Source organism: Colobus angolensis, unplaced genomic scaffold (assembly GCF_000951035.1).
Source record: "Colobus angolensis palliatus isolate OR3802 unplaced genomic scaffold, Cang.pa_1.0 Scaffold422, whole genome shotgun sequence".
In the NCBI taxonomy this organism is placed as follows: Eukaryota; Metazoa; Chordata; class Mammalia; order Primates; family Cercopithecidae; genus Colobus; species Colobus angolensis.
This window is the reverse complement of record NW_012117622.1, coordinates 697,154-721,139: the sequence shown is the minus strand read 5'-3', so window position 1 is coordinate 721,139 and position 23,986 is coordinate 697,154. Positions and strand designations below refer to the sequence as shown.

The 23,986-nt window shown below is 39.2% G+C and overlaps 1 protein-coding gene across 3 annotated transcripts; it reads right to left on the bottom strand.

Moving 5' to 3' along the window:
• Nucleotides 1-1,779: 1,779 nt before the first annotated feature.
• DNAJC19 (DnaJ (Hsp40) homolog, subfamily C, member 19) lies at nt 1,780-7,675 on the bottom strand. 3 transcript variants are annotated; one of them, XM_011956696.1, is made up of 6 exons: nt 7,486-7,670; nt 6,070-6,121; nt 5,920-5,993; nt 4,993-5,072; nt 3,968-4,038; nt 1,780-2,761 (listed from the first exon to the last, which is right to left on the bottom strand). In XM_011956696.1, the coding sequence occupies exons 1-6, from the start codon at nt 7,486-7,488 to the stop codon at nt 2,691-2,693; spliced, it is 351 nt and encodes a 116-aa protein (XP_011812086.1). In that variant the 5' UTR covers nt 7,489-7,670; the 3' UTR covers nt 1,780-2,690. The 3 variants fall into 3 exon arrangements, with proteins under 3 accessions (XP_011812086.1, XP_011812087.1, XP_011812088.1); XM_011956697.1 differs by lacking the exon at nt 7,486-7,670 and adding an exon at nt 7,211-7,398; XM_011956698.1 differs by lacking the exon at nt 6,070-6,121 and having other exon boundaries at nt 7,486-7,675.
• Nucleotides 7,676-23,986: the final 16,311 nt, after the last annotated feature.

Here is a 23,986-nt window from a genome sequence, read left to right as displayed (position 1 = left end):
TTTCAAATTTATCTGGAAGCACCAATGAATAAAGACAAAGGCCCCAAACTGGATCTGTAGAGATAAGTACCAGACTCACATCTCAGTACCATCAAGGAAAACATGCTTAGGTTATCAGAATTGTAAAGCCATAGTACAAAAGTTAGGAGAATGGAACTTGGGATGTGAGAAAGATCAGCGATTCTCAGCATGTCGCCTTGGGTGCTTAACCTTACTAAACTTCCATTTCCTCACATGTAAAATGTACATCACAATAACTAGTCTACTGAGAGATACAGGAAGAATACTTAGCACAGTGCTAGTACATCGTAAGTACTCAAATGTTACAGATCAAGTATTTTGTAAGAAAATACCAGTAAAAGATAAAAGTTTTTTATGGATTGTATTGGTATCAATCACCTACCATGATCTTTAGAGCCCTCACATGGATGTCATTTAAATGTTCAGTTTGCCTAACAGCCTTCAATGAAACATGGATTCTTCTACTTAAAAAAGGTAAGCCTGGAGAAAATAAAACTGATTACTATGCAAGAAAAAATGTGCTCTGCTGTGCTCCCTGGTATTATTTTGAAGTGGTTTCCATTGTTTTAACATCTATCTTAAAACTGGTATGCTGTCTGCACTGAACACCCAAAAGTATTTATACCTACTTAGTTAAATTTCCCTTTTTAGAGTTAATGCTTCATTGCCTGTCAGCGTATTATCACTGCCTTTGAAAAATTTGCTTTTAAGTCTTAACTATTTCTTCATAAAGATCTTGTTCAGAGAAACATTTTTTGATTTGTCCAATGGACTGAAATAAAAGGTTAGTAAACCAAAATACAGTTGATCCTCATTATTAGTGGAATTCCTTATTTGTGAATTTGCCTACTCACTAAAATTTATTTGTAACTCCAAAATCAACATCTTTTTCTGGTCATTTGTGAGTATTTGCAGAGTGACAAAAAGTTTAAACCACTTTATGTGCACAAGGCAATACTCTACTTGTTTAAGCTTTCACACCATAAACGAGTATCCTTTTTGTGGTCTATTTAGTGCCAAGTTTCATGTTTGTGCTTTTTGTTGGTGATTTTGCTGTTTTAAGATGGTTCCCAGGAGTAGTAGTGAAGCATGCTACCTAGTGTTCTTAAATGCAAAGAAGGCTGTGATGTGCCAAGCATGAGTTATAGTGCTGTTGGCTGTTAATTCAAAGTTAATGAAATACTAAAGAATGTTTTCAAACAGAAACAGGTAGATCAAGGTTATATACTGACTAGCAGACAATATTGTGACCAAAGGGTCACAGAATCTGTATTTCTCTTAGGAACTTGTTCCTTACATGCAAATTCAGTGTTCACAGCCACCTTAAAGAACAGAATTACCACAAACAAGAACCAGCTAACTGTACCTTCATGTCTCCTTGTCCCTGGAAATAAAATAATTTATCCTGCATAAAAGCCTTAGAAGCTAGTGTTTCATCATACACTAAATCACAACAGACTCCATCAGATTTTAAACAAGGGTACAGGATAGAAAACACAAAGAGCAGATACACCTTTATAACGCAGATAAATATTACCTCCACTATTTTTTTTAACCTCAAAAGTCCTTATATCCTTCAATAATTAAGAACCTTATGATGATTTAGGGAAGTTTAGATGGTAGGTAGTAAATTTTATCATCTTAGAGCTACACATAGAAATATTCCTGTTGGGAAATACATACTAATTTATATCAGATGTTTTATACAGGTCCTCTGGTTAAGATCCTTATATATTATGTTAGATGAACAGTAAGTAATTTGCCTTTAAACATCATTTAAATTAGTGTATAAATTCTAAAAAGTCCAAATTAAATATGTTGATATTGAGAACATTTGTTTTCAGTTTTGCTAACAGTGTTTATCATAACAATTGCAGAAGTTTGATTATGTCAAGAAATAGCCAACTGAAGGAATAATTTATAAATGGTCAGTACCTTTAAGGGGCTAGCTGAATACAATGTAAATACTTCTCATGCCTGTAATCTGAGCACTTTGGGATGCTGAGGCGGGAGGACTGCTTGAACCCAGGAGGTTGAGGCTGCAATGAACTTGTGATTGTATCAGACCTGTACTCTGAAATATTTATACTATTTTTAATGCATGAAATAAAAATCGTATGTACATAGAATACACACACACACACACCCACCCTAGGTCAATTTGTTAGGTGTAAGTTGTGGTTAAATTCACTTTTAAATACAAAGTTCCAAGTATCCAAGTTGCTGGGCCAGTTGCCTATACCTGGAACAGCCTTTCTACCGAGTAAGAGTCCCTACTTAAACAGCCTGAGCTAATTTCCATCATACTATTTATCACATAGTCTAATTACCAGTTTATCAGTCTCCCATTAAAGTGAGGGCTCCCTCAGAGCAAGGACTGTCATCTTCACTTTGCTTTGAAAAGTAGACATAGGTCCCAAATCATCTGCTAAATGAGTAATAATATTTCTATTCAGATGGTGTGTGCTTGCCCATAATTAATATACAAATATTCTAAACTAATCTGATTTTAAATCCCCAAATTTAAACCAGAAAAATATACCAAGGCTTTGAGATTTAGCTTGTGCTGTATCATTTTTTAAAATTGTAGCTCTGAGGCATTTTATTATAAAAACTTAGTACTCATATACATAAACTAATATGAACTTAAAATTCATCATACATTTACTTCATTTTTTAGCTTGACCTTCTAGTAAATCTTTAGCTTCATTGATTTTGGCTGCTATATAAGGAGATCCTCCTATAGGAAGAAAGAAAAAAGAACAGTTACAATATGGATTCTCAATTTCTGCTTAGTAAAAAGCTACTCTTGTTTCAAGGACTCCAATGCTTATCTGAGGGAGATTTAGCAGAAACAGTGTTTTTAATTTTTAAAAATTAACCCTGACACTGCAACAGGATGACCAGATACATGGTAATATATGTGACCAATGAGAAATGAATTTACGTGGGAGAGATTTCTACAAAAATGACACCTTTTTAGAAAGCTTAAACTGATAGAAATAGGATTTCTATCACATATATTGGATACATATGTATATGCCTTTGAACTGGTGTTAGCCTATTCATGATTATAGGTCATAAATGAACATCAATTATACCATGTTATTTTAATACCATGATATTCTCAGAGGCTTCTGAGCTGTTTACTGGAAAGATCCCAGTTTGCTTTATATCCTTTTTCTGTCCAGTTTTTCTATTATCTACTGTCCCTTCACAATGTCAATCTACAGCTGCTTTCCTACGAATCTGCTGGAGGAGTGATTCTCAAAGTATGGTCTTGGACCAGCAACAAATAACAGGAAACTTAGTATAAATGCGTATTTATGGGGTTCCACTGCCGACCTACCGAATCAGAAGCCCTCCATATAATACAAGCTAAATTTCATAAAAGACACTGTGAAATCAGATATCAAACAATTATAATGCTGTTTAAACTGAAAAACCCCCTTTATTAATGAAAGCCCTCTCCTGTATAAGTAAAAGGATACAAACACTAGAACATGAATTCTGTGGTCTAATTTTTGGTATTCAAAGAAATTCTTGCTTTCCTTCAACACAGCCAAGGCTGCATAGAAGTGTATCAGAAACGAATAAATAAATCCCATTAAGTTTCTATCTAGGTAATCTCCGTATCAAGGTATCTAAAATGGATAAGGAAAAATTACATTTTAGTTTTACTGAAATTTAACATCTTAATTATAATAAATGTAGGCCAAAAAACTCCACAAAACATAGTAATAGTAGCACTTACATCTGCTCATTCCGTAAATAAAGTTTTTCACTCAGAATTTAAGATACCAAAAATATATGGCTCCAGCCTAGGAGACAGGCCTTACAGATTTAAGTGTTTCCTTTCTAATAGCCAGGAATTTGAGATAAAATCCCATTAATAACAACTAGTCACACCAGCAACATCTACAACAAGAATTTAATGACTACTTACCTTTGTCAGGATGATTTAAAAGCATAATTCGTCGATGAGCATCTCTTATTTTCCCTTTATTGGCAGTAGGGCTAATTAAAAAAAAGAAAAGGTATTTACTTCAACCTACTTCTGCATCACATCAAAAAATTGTACATAAAGGCCAATTAAAGACATTGTGAAACTAGTAAATTAACACAACGGTATGAAAAGCTGTTTAGAAACCTCAACACACCCAATGCGTATCCTAAATTGGGGAACTAAACTGCTCCTTAGAAAAGTAAGGCACTCTCTAAAATGTGTTGAACTTGTAATACTCATTACAACAGTCCTTTTATTGATAAGAAAAGCATGTTTAAGGATCTGAAAGTGAAGAAGGCAGAATTTTTTTTTTTTTTTTTTGAGACAGTCTCACTTTGTCACCTAGGCTGGAGTGCAGTGGCTTGATCTTGGCTCACTGCAACCTCGGCCTTGCAGGTTCAAGCGATTCTCCTGCCTCAGCCTTCCAAGTAGCTGGGATTACAGGCGTGTGCCACTACGCCTGGTTAATTTTTGTATTTTCAGTAGAGACAGGGTTTCACCATGTTTGCCAGGCTGGTCTTGAACACCTGACCTCAAGTAATCCACCGGCCTTGGCCTCCCAAAGTGCTGGGATTACAGACATGAGTCATTGTGCCTGGCCGAAGGCAGAATTTCACCACACAAAAAAAATGTCAGTTACCGAGAACAACACTGAACACTGTGATAATCTGCTGAGGAGTCTGTCTCTCAATAAATGAAAAAGTGCCTGTGTTTTAGCAAACTCTAGGAAAAAAGAAAAAGTGTTTAAGTGCTAGTGTGCCTTCTCATTTGAAGGACTGTTTACATCTTAAAAATAACAAAAGGAAGGAACAGTACAGTTTCATTGATTAGAATTGGTAATATCAATCTTCCTAGGACAAAATCCCCCATGACCCTCTCCTATTAAAGGAGAGAAGGTCTTTCTTATATTTCCTCATGGCTCTAGAGTGGTAGAAAAATGCTAAAAATATTAGAGATTATTTTACCTTACACCTAGTATTAATGCTGCTTCCCGTTTTGTCATTTTGGGTTCAAACCCACCTCTATAATAGCCACCACTGAAGGCCTGAAAGAAGAAATGCCATTTGTAAAGAAAGGTTAATACAATAAACAAAGTCACTTTAAAAAAGAAGTCTGGAAATATTCACAGAACCAGTAGAAAAACTAAGACATTTCAGAGGACTTTCAGTGCAATTCCTGAGGTATTAAGAAGTGGCTCAAGAACAGGATCTGGAAGTCTTTTGAGACAAGAAGTTCAAGGGTATTTGAAACAAGACTTTAAGATACATATACAGAAAATACCACTATCAGCTGCTCTGGCCTTGCTATGTCAGAAATCATATTAGTAAAGCCTACAATCACTCTATTCTGTTACACTGAATCACAACATAAATATTCAACAGGTGATCACAGTCAAATCTATTCTTAACTGTGATCACATAGGGTATAACCATAACATCAAGTCAAACCCTATAGCCTAATTAACTAGAGTGCTACCTATGTATGACGTTTGGGAGTGCCAGGGCCACATGGTAAGATCGGATCACTTTAGAATCTTATATACCTCTGTATGTGTGATGCAGAGCAGATAAAGGAAAACAAGAATATGTATAGATGATGCTGAAGGTGATGGTATGTGAAAAAGTGATATTTCACAAGAAAGTTGGGTCTAGTGGGGTACTAGAATTGTCAATACCCCATCCAACTCTGTCACATATAACATCTGATGTTTCAGGGTAGCACCATTACAAAGTTCAGAACTTCTATACTCTCCTTGTGGGAAGCAGGAGAATGGGTCCAAAGCAATCACTTAGAACTTCATGGATATTTGGAAATTTACCCTTCCTTAAGTGTGGTTCTAGGTTTCAAATACAAGCAGCAAAGAATTAGCAAAAGTGTTCATTAAGTCTTACAGATTTTGGTAGGCTTTGAAAAACTTGTTTTACTTGAGGCTCCATATGCTTCATGGCTTGCAAAACATAACGGCCTAAAACCAAAAGCAATAGAATAAGTAAATCTCCAATCTCCCCGACTTCACTTCCACCCCCACACCATAAACAAACCTGCAAATCCTGCAGCAGCAATGGTCAGTCCAACTGCTACCACTGTACTGGCCTGGTAAGGGGAAGAAGAGTAAATATTTACTTCTCTAATTCCCACCCTTTCTCATTTTGCCCATTCTCCCATCCCCAACTCATTACAAACTGCATTTTAATAACTTTTTTTTTCTTTTTATTTTTTTAAGAGGCAGAGTCTTGCTGTGTTGCCTAGGCTGGTTTTGAACTCCTGGCCTCTAGCAATCCTCCCACCTAGGCCTCCCAAAGTGGTAAGATTACAGGCATAAACCACCATGTCTGGCCGAGAAACAACTTTTAAGGCAGAAATATTCTGCCCAGTAATCCTTAAAACTACTGCATCTGTTATACCGAATGTATTAAAGTTACCGGATTCATTACTATGGGAAAGACGGCAAGTTTGACTTGCTTATTTACCTCTACAATAGTGAAAAAGATGATTCCCTCCCTTTGAAAACTTCTTTCATCCCCGGACAAATTAGGTTACATTAAAGTTCAATCAAAAGTAGTGGAAACAGGCTGGGCGGGTGGCTCACGCCTGTAATCCCAGCACTTTGGGAGGTCGAGGCGGGCGGATCACGAGGTCGGGGGATCAAGACCATCCTGACTAACACGGTGAAACCCCGTCTCACTAAAAACATACAAAAAAATTAGCCGGGCACCGTGGTGGCTGGCGCCTGTAGTCCCAGTTACTTGGGAGGCTGAGGCAGGAGAACGGCGAACCCGGGAGGCGGAGCTTGTAGTTAGTCGAGATCGTGCCACTGCACTCCAGCCTGGGCGACAGAACAAGACTCCGTCTCAAAAAAAAAAAAAAAAAATTAGTGGAAATAAGATTTCTGCTAGAGAAGGAAAAACTGTTCACAGACGGCTCCTGTAAAATTCTGATAACGCATTTTCGAGGCTAAACGTGGGCTAAACTAGGAGACTATACCTTTGGCACTGCCCTGTTGTTTCCTAACAGAGGCCCAAATATGTTCAGGAATTTCCGCATGGAGACGACATCTGTCGGCAAAAGCCAAAGAGAAGGATATAGCAAAGTGGAGCCAGTGCTGTAAAGATGTGTTAGGGCAAGGGCACTTATAATCAAATACGTTTCCACTAATCTCCGAGTCCGTGATAGCCTTCTGACCTTACAGGAGTTCCAGGCAAGCAACGCCTTAGAGCCCAGAGCCCGTGCGGACAAGAAGCTGGAGAACCGTGCAGAAAGATGATGTAAAAACACAAAGATCCAAGAGGAGCGAGCCAACAGGGCTGTGTCCTGGTGAGTGTGACGCCCCGAAAACCGAAACCTCCCGCCCAGAGTCGCACTAAGGAGCACAACTTCAACTCCACACCTCGGAGGCCGGGAGCTGAGGCTGAGGCCTGGGCCGGAGGTCGCTAAGGAGACCGGAAGGCCGCACTCACCATGGCTCCGGCTGCGCTCCCTTGCTTCCACCGGGAGCACGGCTCATCCCAGCTCAGAGGGCGCGGCCAACACCTGCACGCCTTTACCAGAGAGCGACGCAACCCCCAACCTCAAGCACAAACCGCTCAAGCACAGGCGCCCTACGCAACACGGCAGGAGCAGCCGCAAACTAGGCCGGAAAACTGTCGTAAAAGGGGACGCGGAGGAGAAGGAAAGTCGCTCAAGCAGTGGACAGAGCGGAGAAAGCGACTTCGGGTTGGTTGAAGGGTGGGCGGATCTTTTCCTTTCTAGGTGTAGAGGTGGGGCTTCTCTCTGTTTTCTGTCCTTTGCTGCTGGGCGGTGGGTATTTGGAAATTCTTGCAGGAAAGGGCATGGGCAGTCTTACTCAGAACGATTCCCGCCCCCCCCGCCCCTACATCTTAGCACCTCGTTTTGCCTTTATTTTATGTTAATAATTGTCAAGGGTAGTGAATATAGTTAAACATGCTGTGACAGGTTTCTACCACGAACCCAAACAAATACGTTGTTACCCAGTGTAGTAAAGGAGATGCCCAGAACAACAAATGAAACCAACCACACTGTGTTTCAGGGGTTGCTCGGTAGCATTTTTTAATTTAAAAGAAGTTCATTTAAGGATGTGATTTGACAAGACTTTGTGAATGTTTGGGTTTTCGTTTTGTAGAATGGGATTAAAGTGTTCATATTCTGAACTTGGAATGTCAAGATCCTACAACTGAAAAGGGCTATTTAAAAGTTTTCCTCCTCACCCAAAATAAGAAGTAGGCCTGGATTTTGCCCTTACGTGGACATAAGTTTCATACATCCCTACATAAATGCTTGAGAAGAGAAAAATAATGGAAACAGTAATGGAATTTTACAATGCAATGTTTGCATGATCAAAATAAGTTTGGAGTTACTTCCCTCTTAGAATTTACAGAGTATTAAGTATCAGTTTACATGGCAATGCAATTCTGCTTTGATGACTTGGTTACTTATTAAACAAATATGCAAAATTTTTGGCTTTGTTTTCCTCATCTGCAAAAACAGTTTGCATTTGATAATCCAAGAGCTCTTCTAGCTCTCAGGTTTTTGTGACGTAATTTATTGTCAACACATGATTTAAGGTGACATCCAGCACTAAGACACTAGCATTAAGTTTATAACTTCCTCTTTTGCCTCTCTTTTATCTAATTTTTACCCAGCAATTACAAAATAAATAATCAAGTGAGGCATAAGACCTTGGGACCAAATTGGCATCAACAAATTAGAATGCTATCTGGAAAAATTTATTATGCATATTTTTGGTATGTACAAACTATGTAATGCAGTTTTCTGGAGGAACAGATTTGCAATAGAATCTAATTAGCTTTGAGACTTTACAAAAGCCCACTCTCAGGAAATTGGGAGTGGCAACACAGCAAGACACTTTGTTGAGCTGGAGATAGCTCTGTTTTTGGTGGCAGATCAAACTGGAGGTAACCTGGCTCTGTCACTTACTAATACTGTGACTTGGACAAGTTATTTCTGATTTTCTTCCTCATTTGTAAAATGAAGGTAATGATAACTACCTTGCTGAGTTTTTGTGAACGTAGAGATTATGCACATATTGTGTTCTGCACATGGTCATCACTCAGTGTGGGGCTGTTGTTGTTATGAGGGAAACCAGAGTACAAATCGGAGTGTAGAAGTCTTCCTCATTCTCGTGACACTGCATTCATGAATCTAAGTCTAGTTGCCTCTTACCTACCTGCCAAGATCCTAGAAATACCCTTGAAAAGTAATCTTTTTAAATGTCCATTGACTGATGAATGGATAATCATTCCTCATTTCTTCTAGCTTCTGATGACTGCCAGCATTCCTTGACTTGTGACTGAATCACTGCAGTCTTGTAAGCCAGAATCTTGAAATCTCACTCTGCTCCGACTTCTCCATCTTCACATTGTCCTTTTCTTCTGTTTGTAAAATCTCCTTCTGGTTTCCTCTTAAAGGATATATGTAATTGCATTTACCAGCCATCCAGATAATCCAGGATAATCTCCCCTTCTCAAGATCCTTTACTTAATCATAGTTTCCAAGACTTTGCCATATAAGGTAACATTCACAGGTTCCAAGGATTAGGACCTGATATCTTTGGGGCACATTATTTAGTTTACTATAGAAAGTAATAAAAGACAAAAGAGGGTATAGGGACAAAAGAATGAGAAAGGACTCAAGCACATTTTCTTAGTTTCTTATCCCAAATTTTAAAATCAGGTAAGTCACTTCTCCTTGGGAAAAAATAAGTGAGAGTTGAGAGCGGTAGCTAAGAGTGTTCTTGCACTGTGGCTTTCAAACATTTTTTGACTGTCATCCTTAGTAAGAAATATATTTTACACTGTGACCCAAGGAGCAACTACATACTTGTGCACACAGATATACATAGTAGAAATTTATTTATTAGATAATACTTATCCTTACTTCATGAAATGCATACTGGTCTTTTCTGTTTCTTAAAAAAATAAGTGCTAGAAAACCTACTAAATTCACAACCCACTACTTGGTCATCACCCCAAGTTTGGAAATTATCACCGCAAAAGTCCACATTTGGAACTATAATGCCAGGCAAATAAGGGGGTTCCCCCACCAGCTAAAAGCCATATGCCAGACATTGTACTAAATGCTTTACATAGACTGTTTCATTTCACCCTGTGAAAGTAACATTTACTTCACTATATTGCTATATTGCTTTGCTATATTGCTGGATGCATTTTGCTTTTCCCCAGATCCTCTCTCTACCTTTTTTTCCTGCTCTGTGCTCCAGAGGAGCAGAAAGGTTAGGAGGGTGACCTTAATGAACTGTATCCTTGAGCAGCTCTCTCATTTTCTGCCTTAGGATTCATTTAGGTCTGTGATCAGGAGATCAGAAGGCAGGAGGAAAGTGAATTCATGGTTTTTATTTCTACCTCTCATTTTCTGGTGATTGCTGTAGGCTGACTGAATTGGTCTGCTGAAGAATACTGCTCCTGGTGTGTGCATGCGTTCTGGTCATTACTCCTGCCTCTCACTCCTTCAGATTTAAGGGTAGTCATGCCTTTACTACTGGCCCCTGCTTGCTAGGCACAGGGCACTTGAACATTTTATGCCAGTTTCCCTTCATCCTGTCCACATCTTTGTAAACAGTCCTCTTATTAAACTTTCCATTTGGCTGTGGTCTGAATGTTTGTCTTCCCCCAAATTAATATGTTGAAACCTAATAACCATTGCGATGGTATAAGGAGATGGGGCCTTTGAGAAGTGATTAGATCATAAAGGTAGACTCCTTGTGATTCAGATTAGCGCCTTCATAAAAGAGGCACGAGAGAGACCCTCGTCCCTTCCACCCTGTGAGAACACAGTGAGAAGGAACTGTCTGTGAAACAGAAAGGGGGTCCTTACCAGACACACATTCTGCCTTGGTCTTGTATTTAAGAGTGAAAAGATTTCTGTCTATGAAGAAATGGGCCCTCATCAGACACCAAATCAGTCAGGACCTTACTCTTAAAATTCCCAGAGAAACAAATTTCTGTTGTTTATAAGCTGCCAGTTTATGGTATTTTGTTATAGCAGCCCAGACTAAGGCAGTATACCATCTGTTTCCAACATGAATAGTGACTTATTTTTATGCTAATTTTTTTTGAGTCAAAGTCTTACCCTGTTCCCCAGGCTGAAGTGCAGTGGCATGATCCTAGCTCACTGCAGCCTCTTAACTCCTGGCATCAAGTGATCCTCCCTTCTTAGCTTCCCACGTTACTGGGACTATAGGCATGATCCACTGAGCCCAGTTTGATGATGACTGTAATAAGAGGCCGTTGTAATAATTCAAATGAGAAGTGATGGTAGCAGTGGTAGTAGAGTGGCTGGACTCCTGCTTATATATTTAAGGTATAGCTGAAAAAATTTGCTGATGGATAAGATATAGTGTATGAGATAAAGAAAGAAGTCAAGAGTGACTTACAACTCTGGACATACAACTCTGGTGTGAAAAGAGAGGTTTGGGAGTCATCAACCCATGGATGGTCTTCGAGGCCATGGAACATGTAAAGTCATCCTTTGCATGAGTGGAGACAGAACAACGAGGAATAAGAATTGTGTTTTGGGATACATCAGTGTTTGCAATCCAGGGACATGAAGAAGAAAAGAGAAAATTATTTAATAGACTGAAAAAGGGTGGGCATAAACCAGGTAAGTGTGGTGTCTTGGTATCCAAGTGAAGAAAGTGTTCAGTGGAGGAAGGAGTGATTAACTGTGTCAAATGCTGCTAATATTCTGAGGGAGAGTCTTTGGAAACAAAAAAGCAAGACAAATGTTGTTAGTAGTCAAATAATAAAGAATTGAGAATTGACTATGGGAGATCATATTCATGAGAATTTTTGTGGTGTGATGGCAATGAAAGTCTGATTGGAGTGGGTTCAAAAGAGGATGGGAGGAGAGAGAGTGGAGATATGGATTATAAGAAATCTGTTTTGGCCGGGCACAGTGGCTCACACCTGTTTAATCCCAGCACTTTGGGAAGCTGAGGTGGGCGGATCACAAGGTCAGGAGATTGAGACCATCCTGGCTAACACGGTGAAACCCCAACTCTACTGAAAATACAAAAAATTAGCCCAGGGGGGTGGCGGGCGCCTGTAGTCCCAGCTACTAGGGAGGCTGAGGAAGGAGAATGGCCTGAACCTAGGAGGCGGAGCTTGCAGTGAGCCCAGGTCGGGCCACTGCACTCCAGCCTGGGCCACAGTGCGGGACTCCATCTCAAAAAAGAAAATACAAAAAACAGAAATCTTCTTAAGGAATTTTGCTGAAAAGGAATTAGAGAAATGGGCAGCATGAAAGGAGGAAGCAATATAAGGAGAGCCTTGTTTTTTTGAAAAATACGAACAAGGCCGGGCGCGGTGGCTCACGCCTGTAATCCCAGCACTTTGGGAGGCCCAGGCGGGCGGATCACGAGGTCAGGAGATCAAGACCATCCTGACTAACACGGTGAAACCCCGTCTCTACTAAAAATGCAAAAAAAAAAAATTAGCCGGCGGTGGTGGTGCGCGCCTGTAGTCCCAGCTACTGGGAGGCGGAGGCAGGAGAATGGCGTGAACCCGGGAGGCGGAGCTTGCAGTGAGCCGAGATGGTGCCACTGCACTCCAGCCTGGGCGACAAAGCGAGACTCTGTCTCAAAAAAAAAAAAAAAGAAAGAAAGAAAAATACGAACAAGAATGAGCTTGGAGTAAGATAAAAGTAAGAAAAGTGATCAGGCATGGTGGCTCATGCATGTAATCCCAGCACTTTGGGAGGCCAAGATGGGCGGATCACAAGGTCAAGAGATCGAGACCCTCCTAGCCAACATGGTGCAAGCCTGTCTCTACTAAAAATACAAAAATTATCTGGGTGTGGTGGCATGTGCCTGTAGTCCCAGCTACTCAGGAGGCTGAGGCAGGAGAATTGCTTGAACTAGAGAGGCGGAGATTGCAGTGAGCCGAGATTGTACCATTGCACTCCAGCCTTGTGACAAAGGGAGACTCCGTCTCAAAAAATAAATAAAAAAATTAAAACTAAAAGCATTTTTAGCTACTATAGAATAGGAATGATCTTATAGAGGAGAAAATTTGGAAAAATTCATTGAATTAGGTAATTTAAGAATGAGAAGAAAATGTAGAGACCATATTTCCCCCAGCAGCTTTATTTTATAAATGAGGAAACTGGGCCTCAGATTGGTTGACTGACTTTTCTAAAGCCCTGACAGAGTCCAGTAATTTTTGCCTTTCTGTTCACTTTCTAGATATGTATAACGTTAGGGTCATAAAATGACATGGTCCTGGAATTGTCTTTGCCTATGTTTTCTTACCACTCTTTCTAGGGATTATTCGAGGTCTGGATTAGTGACATCTAAATTCCTCATTAGTAGCCATTTAAGCCCAGGGGATCTATCTTGTGCAGGCAGCTGTTCACATAATGCTATATGGAAAAGCCCTTTGTCTAAAACTCAATAGGCACTTGGTAGATACTCCCTTCCTTTACCTTCTTTGTTCCACCTATTTTTGTCTCTTCCTTCTCTCCTTTCTTTCAATGATCCTGCCATCTCCTGATAATCTACTGTGAAAAGAAAATAAAAATATGGGATCCCAATTCACTACTCCAAAAGAAAAAAAATGAAGCTGAAAGCTGACTCATGCAAAAAGCTGACTTTCCTTTTGTTGCTAAGCAGATAGCTACAGATACAAGGTTAAATATCTCCATAGGTAGCTCCTCTATGTTCACCTTATCTTCTGCAAAGTGTTGGTTAACTGAGCATAAGACAAATGCATTATTGACTATTCTCTTCCCTGCCCTTTTTCTCTTGTAACATGTAGATTACCATACTTTCCTTCTTTCCCCTCCAGCCCATGTTTCCCCTTTAAATATTGAAGCCCTCAAAATTATCTTTGAAAGACGGTGTAGACCACAGACTGTTTCTGTGATTCTGTATTTATTTCTTCCAGGCATGTCCTTAACCTTAGCAAAATAAACTTCTAAATTGATTGAGACCTGTCTCAGATACCTTTTGGTTTATACTACCATTGGGAATTCATCTTATGTCTCCTGTCTGAATGTGAAATTCTTGGTGAATGATCAGACTGAGATATGATCAACAGACTCCTCTACGAAGTGTTTTAAGAGATCATTTTGGTATTATAACTGGTCAAAGGAAGATTTTAATTGGAGTGCAAAAAAAGAAAGGAAGGCGAAGATATTTAGAGCAAGAGGGTTTGAGGACAGGCCCAAGTAGGAATGATGTGAGGATCCAAGGCACTGGGGAAGAAGAGGGGATGCTGGGAAGCCAGAAGGGAACACCCAGGGTCCAATCACTTTTTCTTCCAGCTGGCCTCATCTGCATCCAAGTCAGGTGACCCTGCTCTGCCCTGTGGCTATTATAAAATAATTTATGACTGTTTCTCCTATGATTTTCTCACCCCTTTTCTCAATTTGCTTCATTTTTCTCTCACTGCATCTGTTTTATTTCATTGTATTATTTTTTGAGAGTTAGCCTTGCGTCACCCAGGCTGGAGTGCAGTGGTGCAATCATAGCTCAATGCAGCCTTGAACTCCTGGGCTTCAGGAATCCTCCTGCCTCAACCTGCTGAGTAGCAGGGACTATAGGTGTGTGCCCCTACACACAGCTAATTAATTTTTTTTTTTTTTTTTGTAGTGATAGTGTCTAACTATGTTGACCAGGTTGGTCTGGAACTCCTGGCCTCAAGTGATCCTTGGGCCTTGGCCTTTCAAAGCATTGGTATTACAGGCATGAGCCACCATGCGCAGCCTGCATCTGTTTTAGACTGACTTCCTACCTTCCTTTCTAATTACAAAGACGTGTGTGTGTGTGTGTGTGTGTGTGTGTGTACGTCTAGAGTATGTGGCTGGTGGACCAGTGAGAGAACTGCACTGTGTTTGATCAGAATAACAGCATCCAGGAAACGTATATTTGAGGATAAAGGCTTTACTCTCTTCTCAAGCAGTGAGGAAAGAAAACTGAGACACTGTGGATTTCAGAGAAAACTTGAAAATTGGGGTAGCCTAAGTGCCTTTCCAAAATGGAGATTCCTCAACTGACCCTCCATTTCATTCTGTCTTAGCATACCTCTGCCCATTGCCTTCCTCAGTCTTTTTTTCTCCTTCCTTAGCCAGGGTTCCAATTATATGCAGCAGCTTTATGCGTTAAATAAATTGAGCTCTCCCTGCTGAGCTGTCAGCGAATGGAACTGACCAACAGAACAATCTATCTAAGTGCATCTCGTGCCCGGGCCAGACAGACAAGCACAATTATTTGATTGCTGGAGATTGCTACTAAATGAGGATGAAATCGCGGGTCTGAGACTTGTTGGTGAATATTATTAATAATATAGTGTCATGCATTAATAACACAGTGTCATGGGAAACATAGCTACACTGGAGGGTCTGTCTGAAATCCCATTTGAAATCGCATTTGCAGGGAGCTAGATGGTTGAGGAGATGAGCGATAATAAAGCAAAATGCCTTTAAGCACAAATTTAGGAGTTTCAATTTGACTTAGGCTGAAGTTAAGAGAATATACATCACCATTATACATTATTTGGTGACCAGAATAAAGCATGGGATGCATCCCTGGCTAATTGTCGTAAAAATTGTGCTTCTATAATATTCTACTGTGAAAAATCATCTTCACTGTCATCAGTGCTTGAAGAGAGGCCACTGCAAAAACTCCATAAAATTCTTTCTGGCACCTATTATGCCCTCAGTTACTATTCGCGTAGCAAACTTCTTTAGCCTGGCACCACAGACAGTCTTTCCAGACTTCTCTTTCACTTCTCCCCTTCATAAACCTCATAGCCTTGTCAAATGGGATTTGTCACCACTATTCTTCAAATGTGCTCTAAGTCCACTGCCCCCTGGGCTTTTAGCCAAGTCACTCCTGCTTCTCCAAGTGCCCTTCCCAAATCCCATCTCTGTCCCTCAATTAAATGTCCAGATCAAATGTGCCTCTGCAAAGCCTTCTTTGTTCACTCAAGTCTGGAACAGGTGTCTACAAACTTTTTATGTAAAGGAACAGATAGTAAATACGTGAAGCTGTGCAGGCAGCATATAATCTCTGTATTCTTTCTTTTTTTAAATGAAAATATAAAAATGATCCTTAGCTTGTAGATCATTCAAAAACAGACCACAGGATGAATTTGGCTCATGGAGCATAGTTTGCCAAACCATGGTCTAGAGTGATCTCTCCTTTCTCCAAACTCCTGTACAATTTTGTTGGTGTCATACTGCCAGTTTCTAGATAATGTCTAGAAATTATTGGTATAGAAGTGTTTTCTCTATTAGACTGAAGGTCCTTGAAAGAAAGCATGTCACATATACTTTTTTTTTATTTCTTTTTTTTTTTTTTTTTTTTTTTTTTTTTTTTTTTTTTTTTTTGAGATGTAGTCTCGCTCTGTCTCCCAGACTGGAGTGCAGGCAGTGGTGCGATCTCGGCTCACTGCAAGCTCTGCCTCCCGGGTTCACACCATTCTCTCACCTTAGCCTTCCGAGTAGCTGGGACTACAGGCACCCACGACCACTCCTGGCTAATTTTGTTTTTATATTTTTAGTAGAGACGGGATTTCACTATGCTAGCCAGGATGGTCTCAATCTCCTGACCTCGTGATCCACCTGCCTCTGCCTCCCAAAGTGCTGGGATTATAGCCGTGAGCCACTGTGTCTGGCTTTTAGTTCCTTTTTTTTTTTTTTTTTTTAATTTTTTTATACTTGAAGTTCTGGGATACATGTGCAGGACATGCAGGTTTGTTACATAAGTATACACGTGCCATGGTGGTTTGCTGCACCCATCAACCCGTTATCTACATTAGGTGTTTCTCCTAATGCTATCCCTCCTCTAGCTATCCCTCCACCCCTGCCCCCCGACAGGCCCTGGTGTGTGATGTTCCCCTCCTTGTGTTCATGTGTTCTCGTTGTTCAACTCCCACTTATGAGTGACAATATGCGGTGTTTGGTTTTCTGTTCCCATGTTAGTTTGCAGAGAATGATGGTTTCTAGCTTCATCCATGTCTCTGCAAAGGACACAAACTCATCCTTTTTTTATGGCTGCATAGTATTCCATAGTGTATGTGTGCCACATTTTCTTTATCCAGTCTATCACTGATGGGCATTTGGGTTGGTTCCAAGTCTTTGCTATTGTGAACAGTGCTGCAATAAACATACATGTGCATGTGTCTTTATAGTAGAATGATTTATAATCCTTTGGGTATATACCCAGTAATGGGATTGCTGGATCAAATAGTATTTCTGGTTCTAGATCGTTAAGGAAACATCACACTGTCTTCCACAATGGTTGAACTAATTTACACTCCCACCAATGGTATAAAATCATTCCTATTTCTCCACATCCTCTGCAGCATCTGTTGTTTCCTTACTTTTTAATGATCGTCATTCTAACTGGCATGAGATGTTATCTCATTGTGGTTTTGGTTTGCATTTCTCTAATGACCAGTGATGATGAGCTTTTTTTCTTATGTTTGTTGGTTGCATAAATGTCTTCTTTTGAGAAGTGTCTGTTTATATCCTTTGCCCACTTTTTGATGGAGTCATTTGTTTTTTTCTTTTTGTTTGTAAATTCTTTTGTTGGTAAATTTGTTTAAGTTCTTTAAAGTTATTTAAAGTTGTTTAAATAATTAAAATTAAATTATTTAATTATTAATTAAAGAAACAATTAAATTATTATTTAAATAATTCTGGATATTAGCCTTTTGTCAGATGTATAGATTACAAAAGTTTTCTCCCATTCTGTAGGTTGCCTGTTCACTCTGATGATAGTTTATTTTGCTATGCAGAAGCTCTTTAGTTCAATTAGATCCCATTTGTCTATTTTGGCTTTTGTTGCCATTGCTTTTGGTGTTTTAGTCATCAAGTCTTTGCCCATGCCTATGTCTTGAATGGTATTGGCTAAGTTTTCTTCTAGGGTTTTTATGGTTTTAGGCTGTACATTTAAGTCTATAATTTATCATGAGTTAATTTTTGTATAAGGTGTTAAGAAGGGGTCTAGTTTCAGTTTTCTGCATATGGCTAGCCGGTTTTCCCAAAACCATTTATTAAATAGGGAATCCTTTCCCCATTTCTTGTTTTTGTCAGGGTTGTCAAAGATTAGATGGTTGTAGATGTGTGGTGTTATTTCTGAGGTTTCTGTTCTGTTCCATTTGTCTATATCTCTGTTTTGGTACCAGTACCATGCTGTTTTGATTACTGTAGACTTGTAGTATAGTTTGAAGTCAGATAGCGTGATACCTCCAGCTTTGTTCTTTTTGCTTAGGATTGTCATGGCTATACAGACTCTTTTTTGGTTCCATATGAAATTTAAAGTGGTTTTTTCTAATTCTGTGAAGAAAGTCAATGGTAGCTTGATGGAAATAGCATTGAATCTATAAATTACTTTGGGCAGTATGGCCATTTTCATGATATTGATTCTTCCTATCCATTAGCATGGAATATTTTTCCATTTGTTTGTGTCCTCTCTTATTTCCTTGAGCAGTGGTTTGTAGTTCTCCTCAAAGAGGTCCTTCACATCCCTTGCAAGTTGCATGTCTAGGTATTTTATTCTCTTTGTAGCTATTGTGAATGGGAGTTCACTCATGATTTGGCTCTCTGTCTGTTATTGGTGCGTAGGAATGCTTGTGATTTTTGCACACTGATTTTGTATCTTGAGACTTCGCTAAAGTTGCTTATCAGCTTAAGGAGATTTTGGGCTGAGATGATGGAGTTTTCTAAATATACAATCATGTCATCTGCAAACAGACACAACATGACTTCTTCTCATCCTATTTGAATACCCTTTATTTGTTTCTCTTTCCTGATTCCCTGGGCAGAACTTCCAATACTATGTTGAATTGGAGGGGTGAGAGAGGGCATCCTTGTCTTATGCTGGTTTTCAAAGGGAATGCCTCCAGTTTTTGCCCATTTAGTATGGTATTGGCTGTGGTCTGTCATAAATAGCTCTTATTATTTTGAGATAAGTTCCATCAATACCTAGTTTATTGAGAGTTTTTAGCATGAAGGGGTGTTGGATTTTATCAAAGGTCTTCTGCATCTATTGACATAATCATGTGTTTTTTGTCATTGGTTATGTTTATTTGATGGATTATGTTTATTGATTTGCATATGTTGAACCAGCCTTGCATTCCAGGGATGAAGCTGACTTGATCATGATGGATAAGCTTTTTGACGTGCTGCTGGATTCAGTTTGCCAATATTTTATTGAGGATTTTTGCATCAATGTTCATCAGGGATATGGGCCTGAATTTTTGTTTTTTTTTTTGTCTCACCTTTGCCAGGTTTTGGTATCAGGATGATGCTGGCCTCATCAAATGAGTTAGAGAGGAGTCCCTCTTTTTCTGTTGTTGGGCATAGTTTCAGAAGGAATGGTACCAGCTCCTCTTTGTACCTCTGGTAGAATTCGGCTGTGAATCCATCTGGTCCTGGGCTTTTTTGGTTGGTAGGCTATTAATTACTGCTTCAATTTCAGAACTTGTTATTAGTCTATTCAGGGATTTGACTTCTTCCTGGTTTAGTCTTGGAAAGGTGTATGTGTCCAGGAATTAATCAATTTCTTCTAGATTTTCTAGTTTATTTGTACAGAGGTGTTTATAGTATTCTCTGATGGTAGCTTGTATTTCTGTGGGATCAGTGGTAATATCCCTTTTATCATTTTTTTATTGTGTCTATTTGATTCTTCTCTTTTCTTCTTTATTAGTCTGGCCAACAGTCTATTTATTACGTTGATCTTTTCAAAAAACCAGCTCCTGGACTCTTTGATTTTTGGAAGGGTTTTTCATGTCTCTATCTCCTTCAGTTCTCCTCTGATCTTAGTTATTTCTTGTTTTCTGCTAGCTTTTGAATTTGTTTGCTTTTGCTTCTCTAGTTCTTTTCATTGTGATGTTAGGGTGTCTATTTAAATCTTTCCCACTTTCTCCTGTAGGCATTTAGTGCTATAAATTTCACTATAAACACTGCTTTAACTGTGTCCCAGAGATTCTGGTATGTTGTGTCTTTGTTCTCATTGGTTTCAAAGAACTTCTTTATTTCTGCCTTAATTTCATTATTTACCCAGTAGTCATTCAGGAGCAGGTTGCTCAGTTTCCAGGTAGTTGTGTGGTTTTGAGTGAGTTTTTTAATCCTGAGTTCTAATTTGATTGCACTGTGGTCTGAGAGACTGTTTGTTTTGATTTCAGTCCTTTTGCATTTACTGAGGAGTGTTTTACTTCCAATTATGTGGTCAATTTTAGAATAAATGTGATGTGGTGCTGAGAAGAGTTTTTGGGGCGGAGAGTTCTGTAGATGTCTATTAGGTCAACGTGGTCCAGAGCTGAGTTCAAGTCCTGAGTATCCTTGTTAATTTTCTTTCTCTTTGATCTGTCTAATATTGACTGTGGTGTGTTAAAGTCTCCCACTATTATTGTGTGGGAGTCTAAGTCTCTTTGTAGGGTGTGAGAAATAATAAAAATTGTACTAGTGGAGGGTGACACTGATTGTAGACCTAAGACACCTGGAAGTATTTTTTAAAATATGTACAACCACCTAAGGAATTTATGAAGCAATTACAGTAGTCCTTCTTTATCTACAGTTTCACTTCCTGTGGTTTCAGTTACCCACAGTTAATCACCATCCAAAAATACTAAATGGACAATTCCAGAAATAACATGTTTTAAATTGCACGCCATTTGTATGCATGAACTACCAAGCTGTTCTGTTCTGTCCCACCCTGGAGTGATTCATCCTTCTGTCCTGTGTATCCATGCTGTATGCCTTACCCATCCATTAATAATTTAGTAGTCCTCTCAGTTATCAGACCAACTGTTGCAGTTTCATAGTGGTTGTATTCAAGTAACCCTTATTTTACTTAATGATGGTCCCAAACTGCAGGAGTAGTGATGCTGGCATATTGTTATGCATGTTCTGTTTTATTCTTGTTGTTGTTCATCTCTTACTGTGGCTAAATTTATAAATTAAACTATATCCATAGGTATGCATGTATAGAAAAAATCGGTGGGCACAGTGGCTCATGCCTATAATCCTAGCACTTTGGGAGACAGGTGGGTGGATCACCTGAGGTCAGGAGTTCGAGACCAGCCTGGCCACCATGATGAAACCCCATTGCTACTAAAAATACAAAAATTACCCAGGCATGGTGGTGGGTGCCTGTAATCTCAGCAACTTGGGGGGCTGAGGCAGGAGAATTATTTGAACCTGGGAGACAGAGGTTGCAGTGAGCTAAGATTGCACCACTGCACTCCAGCCTGGGCGACAGAGCAAGACTCTGTCTCAAAAAAAAAAAAAAAAAAAAGTATAGTCGTGTGTCATTTAATGACAGGTATACATTCTGAGAAGTGTGTCCTTAGGCAATTTTGTTATTGCTTGAGAGTGTACTTAGACAAACCTAGATGGTAGAGCCTACTACACACCTAGGATATATGGTATAGACTACTGCTCCTATGCTACAAACCTGTATGTACAGCGTGTTACTGCACTGAATACTGTGGGCAATTGTAACACAATGGTAAGAATTTGTGTATCTAAACATAGAAAAATTACAGTACAAATATGGTATAAAAGATTTATAAATGGTACACCTGTATAGAGCACTCAGCATGAATGGAGATTGCAGGATTGGAACTTGCTCTGGGTGAGCCAGTGAGTGAGTGGTGAGTGAATGTGAAGGTCTAAGACATTACTGTATTTTTCTTTCTTCAATAATAAATTAACCTTAGCCTACTGCAACCTTTTTACTTTACACACTTTAAAAACCTTTTAACTTTTTGACTCTCCTGTAGTAACACTTAGCTTCAAACACAAACACATTGTATAGCTGTACAAAAAATATTTTTTCTTCATCTCTTTATAAGATTTTTTCCATTTTTATTTTTATTTTTTTTACTTTTTAAACTTTTTTGTTTAAACACACACATTAGCCTAGGCCTACACAGGATCAGGATCATCATTATCATTTTTCATCTCTATATTTTTTTCCATGGAAGGATCTTCAGTGGCAATGAAACCCATGGAGCCGTTGTCTCCTATGATAACAATGTCTTCTTCTGGAATACCTCCTGAAAGACATGCCTGAGATTGTTTTACAGTTCACTTCATTTTAAAGGTAGAGGGAGTACACTCTATAACTGGTAAAAAAAAAAAAAAAGTACAGTATAGTAAATACATAAACCAGTAACATAGTAATTTATTATAATTATCATGTACTGTATGTAATTTTTTTTTTTTTCTTTTTGAGATGGAGTCTTGTTCTGTTGTCCAGACTGGAGTGCGGTGGCATAATCTCACTGCAACCTCTGCCTCCTAGGTTCAAGTGATTCTTGTGCCTCAGCCCCCCGAGTAGCTGGGATTACAGTTGTGTGCCACCATGCCCAGCTAATTTTTGTAATTTTTGTAGAGACGGGGTTTTACCATGTTGACCAGGCTAGTCTCAAACTCCTGCCCTCAAGTGATCTGCCCACCTTGGCCTCTCAAAGTATTGGGATTACAGGCATGAGCCACTGAACCTAGCCTGTACATAATTTTATATGTTAGACTTTCATATGACTGGCAGTGCAGTAGGTTTGTATACAGCAGCATCACCACAAACAGGTGAGTAATATGTTGCTCTATGGTTGCTATGACGTCACTAGGCAATAGGAATCTTTTAGCTCCATCATCATCTTTTGGGACAACGGTTGTGTAGGTGGTTTTTCATTGACCAAAACATAGTTATGTGGCACATGACTGTATATATAAGGCTTTGTACTATCCATGGTCTCAGTCATGCACTGGGGGTCTTGGAACCTATCCCTTGAGAATAAGGGGGACTGCTGTAACTGGCATTTAGTAATCTTGTTGTCAATCAAGATAAGCTGGTGATCATAATTGTCACTTAGCTACATTACAGATGATAAAAAAGTCTACTAGAGGCAGTATCTTGATCACAAGCTAAATTAAGCAACATTTAGACTAGGCACATAGAGCTTAATAATTGGTGGTAGTTTATAAAAATAACTTACCTATTAGGTAAAGGAGTAAAGATTTCACTTAAGGTCTATTTGAATTCTAAGTCTATGATCTTTCCCATGTAATCAAAATAATGTTGGGTCATATTGAGTTCTATTCTGAGCACAGATTTGCATTGAAATTAACAACAGTGAACTGAAAAATAAAAATAAGAAATAAAAACAATCTACATGTACAATTAGCTGAAACACATCAAGATATTTTATGGCTGTGGTCCCCAACTCCCACGTCAGAGACTGGGTATCAATCTGTGGTACCAGTTAGGAACCAGGCCATACAACAGGAGTTGAGCAGTGGGTGAACAAAGCTTTATCTGTATTTACGGCCACTCTTCATCATACACATTACCACCTGAACTCAGCCTCCTGTCAGATCAGTGTCAGTGGTGGCATTAGATTCTCATAGGAGCATGAACTGTGAATGTGAACTGTGCATGTGAGGGATCTAGGTTACACGCTTCTTATGAGAATCTAATGTCTGATGATCTGTCACTGTCTCCCATCACCCCCCAGATGGGACTGTCTAGTTGAAGGAAAACAAGCTCAGGGATCCCACTGATTACATATTATGGTGAGTTGTATAATTATTTCATTACACTTTACAATGTAACAATGATAGAAATAAAGTGGATAATAAATGTAATACAGTTTCATCATCCTGAAACCATCCTCCCTCCCTCCGCTCTGTGGAAAAATTGTATTCCACAAAACTGATCCTTACTGCATCTTTCTTTCTTTCTTCCTTCCTTCCTTCCTTCCTTCCTTCCTTCCTTCCTTCCTTCCTTCCTTCCTTCCTTTCTTTCTTTCTCTTCCTTCCTTCCTTCCTTCCTTCCTTCCTTCCTTCCTTCCTTCCTTCCTTCCTTCCTTCCTTTCTTTCTTTCTTTTTCTTTCTTTCTTTCTTTCTTTCTTTCTTTCTTTCTTTCTTTCTTTCTTTCTTTCTTTCTTT